This window comes from Rutilus rutilus (genome assembly GCF_951802725.1).
Source record: "Rutilus rutilus genome assembly, chromosome: 24".
In the NCBI taxonomy this organism is placed as follows: Eukaryota; Metazoa; Chordata; class Actinopteri; order Cypriniformes; family Leuciscidae; genus Rutilus; species Rutilus rutilus.
In genome coordinates, this window is record NC_140228.1 from 15,421,714 (window position 1) to 15,436,252 (window position 14,539).

At 38.0% G+C, this 14,539-nt stretch overlaps 1 protein-coding gene across 1 annotated transcript in view; it reads left to right on the top strand.

Moving 5' to 3' along the window:
- The window catches only part of cntnap2a (contactin associated protein 2a), a 406,059-nt gene that overhangs the window by 297,444 nt on the left and 94,076 nt on the right, over positions 1-14,539 (top strand). Inside the window, exon 14 of the mRNA XM_084399640.1 lies at positions 13,907-14,063. Within this exon, the coding sequence (XP_084255766.1) occupies positions 13,907-14,063 (157 nt within the window). The remainder of the gene's footprint in view (positions 1-13,906; positions 14,064-14,539) is intronic.

Consider the following 14,539-nt stretch of genomic DNA (forward strand, 5'->3'; position numbering starts at 1 on the left):
ATAAATATTTCTTGAGCAACAAATCATTAAATAAGAATGATTTCTGAAGGATCACGTGACACTTAAAACTAAACTCATCTAAGACTTGCCAATTTAAAGGGGTGGTTGATTATGATTTCACTTTTCTAACTTTATTTAGTGTGTAATGTTGCTGTTTGAGCATAAACAACATCTGCAAAGTTACAACGCTCAAAGCAAAGGGAGATATTTGCTTTTAAAGAAATCGTATTTTAAGGACTACAACAAACGGCTGGTAGGGACTACATGACATTCCTTCCGGGTTAGTGACATCAATAACCCTATAAACCCCACCCCCGGGAACACGCAGTGCATGTTAAGAAGAGGAAAAGTTGTTGTTGTCGAGCACATTTGTGAGTCAGCTCAAACTCATCTGTCTTTTCACATGCAATATAAAGTCACTCTGTGTGCATCTCACAACAGTTCCTATACAGTGATTTATAGATTATCATGACAGAATATGCTAACTGAAGATAGTTAACTCCACATCAGCTACATAAATTCATCAACTAACCATTCAGAGATGTCCTGTTGCATTTTACGTGTTGTCACTTCTTCTTGAGTCTCTCCGTCTTTGTCTGATTCCGGTATAAACATAAAAGGCAGAACAGTTTCTGACATTTTAGTGTGTGTCTGCATGAGGTAATCGGAGCTGCTAACACTCGAGCTCTTGAAATTCCACCCTCTGTGCTGGGAGCAGCAGCTCATTTGCATTTAAAGGGCCAGACACAAAACGGTGCATTTTTGCTTTAACATGCTATATAAAAATATCTGTGGGGTATTTTGAGCTAAAACTTCAGATACACACTCTGGGGACATCAGAGATTTATATACAGGCATTATACCACCCCTTTAAACATTCAAGCATAAGAAAATGCAAAAGAGAACTCTGGCGCTGTGAGAAGATTTGTTTGCGCACACAGGAAGCCGCTTCTCAGACAGCACGTAAATATTGAGTTCTCTTTCAAGTCTTGTGTACAACGCATGTGTACAGTATCAATGTAATAGATACGTGTATTACGTCTTAAGGTGACAGCAGCCTAATATTCGTGCTGCTGTCTGTTTTAATGTTAAAGGGGTGGTATAATTACCCTGGAAATCCAGAGTTCTTGCAAGAGCACAAATTGAATTTGCTCAGCGAGTTAGTCTGGTGTCGAGTAATGATGCTCATTAAATATGCCCTTGTATCCGAGCTGCACCAATCACATTGGGTTATCTGAGATAGGTGGGCCAGAGGCGAGCTAAACAGATGACGACAGTGCTGTGACGTCGAAGTCATTAGTAAACATTGCAAGATGGCTATGGATGAACACCAGTTATTTGAAACGGCTTTGGCCGCTACAATGGACGAGTTAGACTTGGCTTTTTATCTAAAAGAGGAACAGAAGACGGCTCTCGAATCGTTCCTTAGCAAGAAGGACGCTTTTGCTGTTTTGCCGACCGGATACGGCAAGAGTCTACTTGTTAGCTCCGCTGGTAGCTAAGCGTATGGGGCTATATTGTTGTGATTGGTCGTAGTGTTATCCAATTGCGTGCAGTGAGATTTTCAAATGCATGCTTGGTGCCGCCCCTCGAGCTGGCCGAGCATTAGTCGATGCCAGATCCTTAATCTTTCAGATTTGGGTCTGGATTTCCAGGCTATGGTATAATGCCCTTTTCACAAGATGTAAAATAAGTATTTGAGTATTTGTGTAAGTAAGTATTTGTGTGTATGTGAAGTTTTAGCTCAAAATACCCCACAGGTATTTTTTATAGCATGTTAAAATTGTCACTTTTTTAGGGTGAGCAAAAACACGCCGTTTTTGTGTGTTGCTTTAAATTCGAATGAGCTGCTGCTCCCGGCACAGGGGGCGGAGCTTCAAGAGCTTCAATCTATAAATTGCGTTCCTGGGGCCGGTGTTTATGTACATTTTAGGAATGTCGTGTAGTCCCTACTAGCCGTTTGTTGTAGTCCTTAAAAATCGATTTCTTTAAAAGAAAATATCTCCCTTTGCTTTGAACTTTGAGCGTCGTAACTTTGTAGATGTTGTTTATACTCAAACAGAAACATTACACACTAACTAAAGTTAGAAAAGTGAAATCATAATCAACAACCCCTTTAATCAATCAACAAAAGACAAGGAATTCACTCACTACTCTTCACTGAATAACTTTTGTAACTTTAATAATGATTAATTTCTACATGAAATGTTGTTGATTTGATTACTTATTCAATTTCTGTACCTGAAAACTACTGTTAGATACCTAAAAAGCACTGTTTATTTGATGGTGTCTTTGCTCTATTGTATTTATTTGTACTGTTGCTTGTAGTTTGATTATTTGTTCTTTTTTTTTTTCTTTTTTTTTTTCTTTGACAGTTGTCCTTTTTCCCCTGAACATAGCACATATCGAACCATACCAAAACGGTGACCTAAAACCGAGCCGTGAGTAATTTGAACCATCACACCCCTATTGTGTATGCAGTTCAAAAACACAGTGTGATAATGTGTGCACAACTTTTACTAATTATGAAGTATGATACAAGGAAAATAAGGAAAATAGGACACTAATGAGGACAGCTTGTTACTTTATAGTAATTAAAACCAATGATCTTGATAGTAATGCTTGATTCATTTTGGAAGTGATGCAGCCCTCTTACATTTGGTTTTCAATGACAGATTGTGAAGTCATTAAGAATTAATTTGTGCTCTGGGAGAAGGAAATCTCTTCTGTTTTTGAATATTTCTCCTCATTGTTTTCTATCAAAACTGACAGTTCACAAAGGGAATTTGAAAACAATGGAGAATAATCTGAATATTACATTAGATATTTTACTAAGTATTTAATGTGTTTTCACATAAAAAAATAGAGGAAGGCAAGACAAAGAAATGGATAAAATCCTTACCTGGATCCAGCACAGCTTTACACTGAAGAATGATTGTAGAACATTATGATCCAAAAATTAACATAATTTCAGTGGGATCACTAATTTAGTGTGAATTCTTTTTAGATATTATGTAGAATTAGCTTTGGAACATGAGTTCTCTTGTTGTTATGATATGGTTTACATGTGAGAAATGTGTATAAGTGTATAAGTATAAATGTTAATAAGTTTTTTTTCATAACACCTGAATTTGTACTCTAATCTGCTTTAATTTAAGTACCTGTGAATAACACTGAATGAGAAAGGCAATAAATACAGACAAATAACAGCCAGAACTGACTGTTCACCTGGACTACCCACATATGAACTTCTCAGCAATGTCATTATAGTATTATTTATTTATTAATATTTTCAAATATAGATTTTATTTCTATATATTCAGTTTTCATTTTAATTTTAGTTCGTTTTTTTGTACACAATTTTGTTGCGCTTATATTACTTTAGTACCACAACATTTGTCATTTTTAAGTTTTTCATTTAATATTTGTTTTATTTTATTTAAATTATCCTAAACGATTTCTAATAGTTTTAGTTTTAACAGCTGTTTCTCAGTCATGTTGTATACAAGTCTAAACCCAAAGGCACTGATGTCCTCTTTTTTTTCAAGTGATGTTTTCAGAAGAAGAAAATTGTCTGACCTGCCTCTTCCTATGTGTTTATTTGTTGTACAGAGTTCATGACAAAATGTGAAAGGAAAAGGAGCTGAATTTCGATCTCGTATCTTTTTTTCTACATCTCTCACTCTTGTTTTCTGGACAATCCTTGAATTATTGATTTGTAGAGGAAGCTACCAGAGTTCACTGCGGTCTATGCCAATCCCCAACCATAGTCTACCACGATTCTGCTCTCTTCTTCAGACAGGCTTCTTTTTGGCCAAAGGCAAATTACATTTCAGAGTCCAGGATGGAAAAAAATGTTGGTCAGGAGAGGATAAAGTGCTGACAGATTTCGCTCGGTTCACTCAACATTTATCCTCAAGAAATCAGCTTTCTGTTGATTGGTTTACTTGCACACTCAGGTCTGGCCCAAGCACTTCGCTACAGAAGGCACGATAGAGAGGCTTTTTAATTTCTGATGGCTCAGAGATGGTGGATTTCTTGCACGCATGTCATCTGACTGAAGTATTTGACTGATTAGATGCTTCATCCCGCATCCATATGAAACACTTGACAATGTATTAAAGCTTCAAGTCTTCCAGACTGTCATCCAATAAAAACAAACCTCTGGTTCATGACAGAGGATGATCTTAGTGTAGTGTTTTTATGAGAAAGGCTTTTTTTGTGGCACATCTGCTGTCGTTTGATTGCTATATAGCCTACTGTAAAAAAAAAAACAAAAAAAAACCTTTGGAGTTATAACCTTTGAATTGTGAGAAATAAAGACCTGCAAGATACTAAATTTGCAATTGCAAGGAAAAAAAGTCAGAATTGTGTGCTTATATCTCGCAGTTTTGGCTTCAGAATTGTGAGATCATCCCAATTGCATTCATAGTACACACATTCATACTAAAATAGAACTTAATTTTTAACTGTCAAAAAAAACCCCAGAATAATATGTGATTTTGGACGAAGCCTGCCTCTTGTTTCGTTCTTGTATGAATCTGCTTTTGAACAGTTCTGTTGAATTAATTAACATTCAGTATGTTTACATGCACCCTCATTATGCAATTAGAATGGGATTTTGGCCATATTGCCTCAACTCATGTGCCACAACTCTCTGCACAGTCTCTGCTCCGTATCTTCATCCAAACGCCGCGAAGAACGTGACAGAAGTGTAGGCAAACCAGGCATTGCGATCTTTATCACAGCACCAAAAAATATCTAGTACGTCCATTAAAATGTATTTTTAATTTAATGCGAGATTTAAACAATGGGCAGTGACATGCATACTGGATGCCTATCTGAGTATAGAATAAACCGAATAATGAATAAAACGAATAAAAAGTTCTGCTCGTAAACATCTTACTGTGATTAAGGCCATACTGATTGTTAGAAATAATCACATTATTGGTGCACACGTAAACGTAGTCATTGACTCACTCATAAAGACAGTCAGTTGTTTAATTCCTTAACGAACTTGTGTTTTTGAATGATTCTTTTGAATAAATGAATGATTCACTCATTCCACCAACTGTTACAATGTAACCTGTAGAAAATCACTTGAAGTCCCCCTGCAGCCAATCATTTCATCCCTTAAAACTTACATTTGACCACCAAAATATCATATTTAAACGTTTTTTCCTTGAAAAAAAAAAAAAATTGTTATGCCTTAGAATAGCTTGAATGTTACTTTATACTCTTGTCTCATTTAGTATAGGCGGTTCTATGAATATGCAAATTAGCCCGGCCTCCACTCACTCACACCAGTTCAGAGATTCACTCATTGACGATCACAGCGATTTCAAACCGCATTTTTGAGACTGTCTTTGGTTCACTGCAGTTTTAAGGAGAAAATACTCAGCAATGGTGTTGACTTTGCACCTGGTTTGTCTTAAAGCATATTAAAAACACCACATAGACTTATAAATAACATTAAAAGCATGATTTTCACCACAGGGGGACTTTAAAACTCCCCACCACTAATGCACAGACTGGCATTCTTTCTGGTACAAACACAGACAAGCGGAGGTAAACAAAAAGTAAAATTTCCCAGTGTTGTTGGACGCATATCAGTCCTTTTGCAACATCGCCCAACCAATCAAATTTGAGGACTGAAATTAACTGTTTGATAATCAACAACAGTGCATTTATATGTTAACACTTTGCTAAATATCATGTTTTACAGTATGCTCCACAGAGGAAAGTAGGTCATAGAGGTTTGGAACATCATGAGAGTGAGTAAATGATGACAGAATTTTCATTTTAAGTGAGTGAAAGCTTTACTACCAAAAGATTCATTCAATCTAGGGCCTCATGAACATGAAATCTGTCCAGCTATTTCTCTCTCTTCATGCTACCAGGTCATTAGCATTCAACACAGCAGAGCTGATTGAGATGACCTGCAATAACAATCCGTCCAATCAGTGATTTTGGTCCACTTAGCGTCAAGAGAGGCAGCCTGTCCAAAGAATTATGATTCTGTCATGACATACTCACACATGGCTGCAAAGTATAATGAAGCCTGAGAGAACATTTGTTGTGTCCTTTTCAGGTGAAAAAGGCAATTACCAAGGCACAATTAATTTAAATTTTATAAATGTTCATTGTTTTCATTTACGACAACATTCCAGCTAAACGTTTTGTTTTGCCAGCCAACTGAAGGGACAATGTAATTATTCAGATATGCATGAGGGCTCGACTATTGAGCTGCAACAGAACTGGATCACTGGACTTGGAATACTTATAATGGCTTATAAATTGGTGTAGCATACCTGTCTCAGGGCCAGTAAAACTGCAAGATGAATTTCTACTGGGATTCATTAAGGGAAAAATGACTCTGAGAAATATATGAGAACGGAAGAGAAAATAAAACAATGGGATGGCCTTCCAAGAGAAAATGCCAGAGCTTTTTCAAACTTTTGCTTGCACAAGCACCAAATTGTGCAACGAAAACCATACACTTATTTAAATGTGGCATTTTAGAAATTAATGTCTTATTTTCATCTGTTATTATTTTTGGTGACATTTGATCTCCTGTGATCATGCTCCTCTTCAGAGCTGTGTAATTCAGTCATATTATGCTTTGCACCTGTGATGGCAATTTCCTAGCAGTGGAGTCAGATAGAAAGTTATTCCCTTGGCTAAAGGGTGTAAAGCACTAATGGAATTCTAAAACTCTTCAATGCAGTGCTGGAGGTTTTTATATCAGCTCGATCATTGCTTGCAAAGAAGCTTTCTCCTTAAATTCTCTGAATCTTCAATAATTCTGGGAGAAATGTTCAAATTTAAATGTTATCCATCAGCAACTGTATTCTCATTTACCAATAATATTAGGCATTTCTGTGATGGATGTCATGTCTTTGGTGGGCTGGGGGGCACAGCACTACAACATTAGCTAAGTCCATTGATATGTATGTGGGTGTTTCTTCAAATCTGGCACTTGTTCTAGAGGTCGGTTTGTGTTGAAATATCTTTTTTTTATGTATAGATTTTATTGTTTTACTCTTGTCCCAAATGTTTAATCTCAAAACATAAAAAATATGAATTATTAAAACGGAAAGTGAAATAATTATAAACAATTTCAGTAATTATTGTGTGAAAATGTCTTACAATACCGATTACAAAAGATCAAGCTGCACAGCCAATTTTGTCAGCATTGATAATAATTCACAATATGACTGTATCTTTTCATCAAATGAATGCAGCTTTGGTGAGCTTCTTTCAAAATCATACAGACTGCAGACTTACTGTAGTTTGTCTATTTTTAATATAACTCTGTTATGGTAGCATACTTGTATTGTGCGTCATTTCCAATTAAAGGGTAAGTTCATCCAAACCATTTACTCAAAATCTCTTCTTTTGTGTTCAACAGAAGAAAGAAACTCATACAGTTTTGGAACAACATGAGGGCTAGTAAGTGATGACAGAATTTTCTTGGGTGAACTAACCCTTTTAGTTAGTATTTTTTTAGTATGCATAAAATGTTAGCTAATAAAGTAGCCATAGCAAGACAAATGAGAGGTGTGTAATGTTTAAATATGTTTCAAATGTTATTTCCAACACAAAAATATGTTAGACACAAAACATCATTTGTGATGTACCAGGAATTTTTGGTGGAGATTTTCATGAGTTAAAGCAAAAAAATCTGACATCCATGACAGTATGATGAGCATCATATCATCACCTGTCTAAAATTTGGCAGATTTACACAGCACATAATTGTTGAGTTTGGACTAGTGACCCCTCTCACCCCTCTCTGCTCTCTCTTTTTTCTGCTTGGCACTTGTGTAACATCTTCTGGACTGTTATTTCTTGCCTGCCATATGAGCCTAGAGGATTTTTTTAATGACTACTGGATATTGGTGGGATATTGTCTGTTATCTGGAGGGAAACAAGGAGGCTAATGATCCCATATCTTCAGCATTACCTGTCTCTGGATGTCCAATTAACTCCTTTAGAGTGAGAAGTGAGGGGGTTTTGGCCAGTGCAAACTGCTAGAGTATAAATCAGTCTCTGGTCTCGGTTTAAACCCGGACGGAGTCAAATAGAAACGGCGTCAGATTGCCAGGTGGATCAATAGAGATATTGTTAAGGGAGTTTTGTCTGACAGAACAGCATCTCACTTCTGTGATAAAAGTGAGAAGGGAAAGAAACACCTCAGGGCAGGCTGGGAACAAGTAGTGGATGCAACTGAGGAATATCTGGCAGAACGTTGTGTTTTATTGCTGTGGCATTCAAATACAGAAAACTTAACGCTGCTGCTTGAGTGTTTCTAATACAACAGCTGAGGGAGTGACGGAAAATGTGGCATCCTTCTCTTCTCTGATCAAGTAATTCATCTCTTGATTTTTTTTTTTTTTTTTTTTGTAAATTCATAGAAATACTATCATGGATTATTTCTTTTACTAATGAGGCAATTGGTAATGCAAAAAAATATATATTTTTGTTGTAGTTTCCGTTCAACACTATAGAAGTTTACCCAACTATAACAACTTGCGCTTCTGAAAACCACAGAAAAGTGGAAAGGGTCCACTGACTTTGTCAAAAAATTTAAGACATTCATACAGGTTTGGAACGGCAAAAAGGTGAGTACATAATGACAGAATTTTCATTTTCATCATTACACTATCCCTGTAATGATGATGTTTACTTTGTTGACCTAATCACTTTGTCATTTTACTGCTTTTTTTCACCTTTTACTATTAGAAGCAGAACATTGAAGAGTTAGGAATTGAATCGAGATTAAAAGTGGGGACAGATCTGAACCTGTGTTTCCCACCGGAGCACATGTGCAACCCACTAGGCCACAGCTCTCTCCATCTTGAAGATGGTTTTTGTTGGCATCACCCTGTTATGATGTTATGATGATGTTTTGTGCGCATTTAGTCACCAGAGACCGAAAACAGAGCAAGCGTTTCAGTCCTGTGCTCTACTAATTCCTCTATATTCCATTGAAAAGCATCCATCAGCATGTGTCTCCCACTACCTACCGTAACAGATAAGTTCGATAAGGCCCATTTATCAAGCCGTTCTCTATTTAAGGAAAGAGAGAGTGTCGATCAATACCAGGCTCCCACTGGGGTTCATTCTACACAGTGGGTTGGACTGTCAGAGAATCATTATGCAACAGTAATCTCCCCAACATGAGAAAAGAGCCGTCCATGCCCTCCAGAGAAAAGCCATACTGATGATGAGATGAATTTTCGTTCAGTGCCAGGTTTCAATGTGGGGGCTGCCATTTCTTTCTTTTTTTTCCAGGAGGAAAGCAATGCTCTCCCAATTTAGGTCGGTCTGATGAGCCCTTCTTCCTGGATATCGTGTCAGACTTTCCCCCGGGATGGCTGAAATGGCAGAAAGGGGTTTCGCAATGGACAGCGTGAACAGCCGCTCTGGCTCTGAAGAGTTGGCTCTCGCCACTGTGATCCTCTTGACAGGAAAATGAAGCTGTCATTCATGGTCCTGATGTGTAGAGCCAAGATCCCAGCATTTACATGTGGCGGCAAGTCTTTCCTTCTTACATGAAAGAGTGGAAGAAAGACGTCACTCTCTTTTACATCACTTAGATAAAATGGGATGAGGCACAAGGGGAAACTTAAAGGAGACAGGACTGATAAAGATGGAGGGTTGTGTCTTTTGAAGTGACAGACAGCTGCAAATTCGAAAGAAATGGCGTAATGTGGGTCCCAGGCAAGTAGAACTAGATACAATGGAAATGAGATTTGTGTCTCACCGATCGATTTTCCTGGGAGGGATTGAAATATTTGTGCCAGGATTCTGTTGTTTGAGGGGGAAGAGAGAGAGAGAGAGAGAGAGAGAGAGAGAGAGATGTTGGAAATGTTGGTGCTGAAGTAGAATTTGAAGTTTAATTTATAAAATGGCTCTCAGAGTGCATCAAGCTCATCGGGGAGCCATACACATGCAAATACAGTACGAGTCTAGCAAACAAGACCAATTGTTTTAGTGTTTTCCCTAAACAACAGCTGTTGTTGGTAAGTTTCTTTCTCCTTGGTTTCATTTGTCTCAAAACCGAATTAACCTCCAGCATATTGTTATAGAGGAAGTGATATTGAATATTCACACTGGGGTTTTATCATTTTAATATATTTTTAAGTGAATATCAAACCTAGACTTTACAGGGGCCTGCAATTCCGCAGGGCTACCGCAGAATCAATGCAACAGAGTGCGGCGTGGGACACAATTTGATGGGGGAGTGCGGGTGGTAAGAAGCTGTGTGTACGGGTTGGGGGAGAGTAAAATTATTTGCGGGACTCCCGCAAAATAGAAATATTGATAAAAAAATAATCCAAAAACAAATAAATTGTTATTCATCTATTGCACAAAAGCAACAGGAACAAAAAGCAATATACAGATGCAAGCATAGGTGGAGCGTGTGTAGGGATGGGCATTGGGTAAGGCCTGCTGCTGCTTCTGATTACTTTTAGAGGGAAAAGCTGCCCATAACTTCTGGTCTAGGATCAGTTTTCTTCTTAATAATAGCATACTGGCGAAACAGATTTGGCAAGCGATCCAGCGCATATCTGTGTTTGCGGTCTAGGGAGTCTATTTAGGTTTCTATTTACAACGTGTTTTTGCAGCGTTGAGCAATGTAGCCAATCACAAACACATATGTTGAGTTCTTGAATGCAAAGTTTTTTGTTGTTTTTTTTAGCGCGGAGTTCTGCACGCTCGCGAATCCTCTCATTATAACAAACAAAGTGTAGACATTATGAGGGATTCATTGCGTAATCAGCATCATTGTTTATAACAGAACTTTAGATTAACTTTAGATTAGTTTAACTAAAATGAGTGACAGTTTTTAGTGATTATAAAGGGAGCGCTCTTTGCAGGCTTTCTGCCATATCAAATTTTTTGCTGAATCAGCATATTAAGATGATTTCTGAAGGATCATGTGACACTGAAGGAGTAATTACATTTTAAAATACATTTTTACAAAACAGTTACTTTAAATTGTGTAATATTTTATTTTAATGTCCTTGTTACATTTTACAGGTATTTACTATAGTAATAACAATAAACTAGGCATAATTACATGCAACTAACCCTAAACTAAACCCTAATCCTAGTAGTTAGTTAATATTACTCAGTACTTAAATGCATAATTAATTACACTGTAACAGGGACACATTAAAATAAAGTGTAACCTTAAATGGCAATAATTTTTCACAACATTACTGTTTTTACTGTATTTTTTATCAAATAAATGCTTCCTTGGTGAGGATAAGAGACTTCTTTAAAAAAAAATTTTTTTTTTTTAATTACAGATATATTATTTTGTTAAAATGTATGTTTAATTGGACTGAAACCTTTATAGTTACTGAGCTGCAGCTTTTGTGACAAATAGCCCCGGTCTACTCTATGCACATATGCAGAATGGATTCCGGTATGTGCCAATCTTGTTTACACCTGTTTAACGATCACTGGGTTTGGGTTACAAATGGATGATCAACTCGGTTTCAGAACTCAGCAGGAGTACAAAAAGAGCTCCATCTCCCTGTTAAATTAGTCTGGCCCGGCGGCTGTGTTTCCAGCCAAGAGTGAATGGAGTGATTGATTGAGGCTGGTGTGAGCTGAGGTGAGGGAAAACAGGAAGCAGTCCATGCAGATAACATTGGTGGAGCAAACTCTTGGCCCTAGAGTTTAATGAGGCGTAGACTTCATACTGCGAATCACCACAGACCCCCAGAAGGCCAGGTGAGGCATGCACACATGTGTCTTTTGGCCATGTTTCTTGTGCACCTGCATCCATCCCAGCATTCCTGGATCAACGGCGTTCACAAGTACCAGCTGTACGGCATGTGTCAGAGACCACTCACCATCTGTCAGAATGTCTGTCCATCACCACAATGATCATTTTTTGCTGTTGTGTGTTAATTTTCTTCTGCTTGGCATCTCTTCAGTCACTCAGGGTGGTTGGCTTCCTGCCTGCAACTGCCATGTGTGGGTCTCTCCTGTATCTGTCAGAATGTCTGTCCATCACCACAATGATCATTTTTTGCTGTTGTGTTCTGTTGCTGTTTTCTTCTGCTTGGCATCTCTTCAGTCACTCAGGGTGGTTGGCTTCCTGCCTGCAACTGCCATGTGTGGGTCTCTCCTGTATCTGTCAGCCCTGTCGGCTGAAATGTGCAGGTCTTTATTCAGGCTCCTTAGTGGAATAGCTGGAGTCATTGCTACTAATTAAGTGTGGTGGAGATGAAATTCCTGAAGCTGATGGACTGTCTGGTCGAGCTGTTACTCCATTTTATTGTTAGCTAATTTCGGGATTGTTTCCTTCTGTGGAGACCTAGAGTACATCAATGTCATAATTTTATGCCACACTGAATTTAACACACACATTTTATCTTTTGATGGAGGGCTGGAGATGTAGTCACACATCAAGCATTTGCATGGAGCTCTAACACATAGTACATTTTACACGTATTTCCCCTGGAGCCACCTTGCGGAATAGAGCTTGTTTTAAGTAATTCAACTCTTGCATATATAACGACATCAGCCAGCAGTGTGTCATCTGAAATAGTGTTTTTCAACTCTAAATGATTGTGAAGCTCCAGTGATTTTCAAACAGTTCCAGCATCCATCTGTGATTCATCTCTACAGGTTAATGAAGTAAATTAGCAAACTATTGTTTTGCCATGAAAGACAGTGTGTGCTTGTGTGATTTTGTGTGTGTGTGTGTGTGTATGCATACTTGTTTGTGCTGTAGTCACAAGCTTGTGTGTATGTTTGCCTCCAGTGCACTTGCCAGCTCTATACTGTGTTTGGATTGTCTCTGCTTTCTTCTCGGCATGCAGATGTGGGCTTTTGCACGCACATCAGCGCTTGAGAATGGCAGTCCAGCAGCCCCTAGAGCACTGTGTGTGCTCCCAAAGAGCCAAGTGTTAATCCTTTTGAGCGTGTTGTGTCTTTACACACAGAGGGAATTAGTACTCGTATCTGTGGGTAGACCGTGAAGTACTCTTGAAATCTCAAGCACTGTAATTACCATTGTCTGCATGTTATAAGCAGCCATCAAACAGCTGTTCAGTCCTGTGGTAGATTCTGTAGCTGTGGTAGTGTTCAAACAGTAGAGCATGGCACTTGCTACTGTAAAAAAAAACTTCTGTAATTCTGGAGTTTTTAAATTCGCTTTGGATAAATGCATCTTTTGATTGAATAAATGTATGTAATGGAAATGTAGTAGATTTGGAACAAGGATAGATGCATTTTTAGTGTATGCATGGTTTCTGTAAATGGCAGCTTTTTAAGAGCAAAATAGATTTATTTAAACAAGAATGTCCTTGACTCAAAAGGCTTACTTGACCTTTACATCCTTTTTCCTGAACTTTGAAAATCATTTGTAGTTAAACAGATTTTATTCTGTGCTGGTTGTGCTGGATCTAAAAACGTTCAAAGTATTGCCTCTTTATATTATTTATTTATTTATTAAGAGTATATTTATAAGAATCATCCATGGACAACAAAGATTTCTTGGAGTTCATTTACATGTGTTATATATTGTACAGTAACTGGCTATTTTATTTCAAATTATTATAAAAAATTTTTTAAGTGTGATAAGTTCCTTTAAGAAGACTAAAATAATTTTATGGCACAGTTTATCTGACATGTCGATTAGTAAAAAACAATACAAAAAAAGGATCTTATGGGTGGGTGGGTGGCTGGGTTGATTGGATGGATCTTATGGATGAGTCTGATGGAATGGATGGAAGGATATATAGATGAATTGATGGATGGATGGAACCAATATGGTTTGTCACTGGCCTGTCTGTAGAAGTCCTGTAATGGTCTTCTCATCAACATAATATTTCATAGTTGATTTGTTAAACTTTCCATTTCCTTTATGTATTTGCAGATGGAACGCCTTACACATGGTGGGTCGGCCGCGGTAACGAGAAGCACTTTTACTGGGGCGGCTCTGCTCCTGGCATTCAGAAATGTGCATGTGGCATTGAGCGCAACTGCACCGACTCCAGATACTACTGCAACTGTGATGCCGACCAGAAACAGTGGTAAGTCGCCACATTATTTGAGTTGCAATATGCTGTTTCCATGGCGATCGCCAAATACGGCAGCTAATTATGAGCTTTAGTTTAAGCTGCTATTTTCGAGTTACTGACCTTCTTAGCTCACCTATCAAACTTATGAGAGGCAAGCAAGTCATGTTCCCATCTGCCTTATTGTCTCTCTGTATTCATTAAATAGTGGCGTCTGCTGGAGGACATGGTTTTCTCGAGTCTCGACCTCAGCGATTGTGCAAATGGCAAACATATTGCGTTGATAAAGAAGTTTGAGTAGAGCCGAACCCTGATATTTCCATCAACAAAAGCTCTGGATGGTGTGTTTGGTGGCTTTATTACAAAAGAGAGCTGTGGGCGATATTGCCGAGGAGGGGAACAAGTTCATTCGTCAGGCGCCCTCATAGAATTGTCTTTAATGCATGTGGGTATGTATTGGTTTGAGACACATTCATTTACATCCTTTCTAA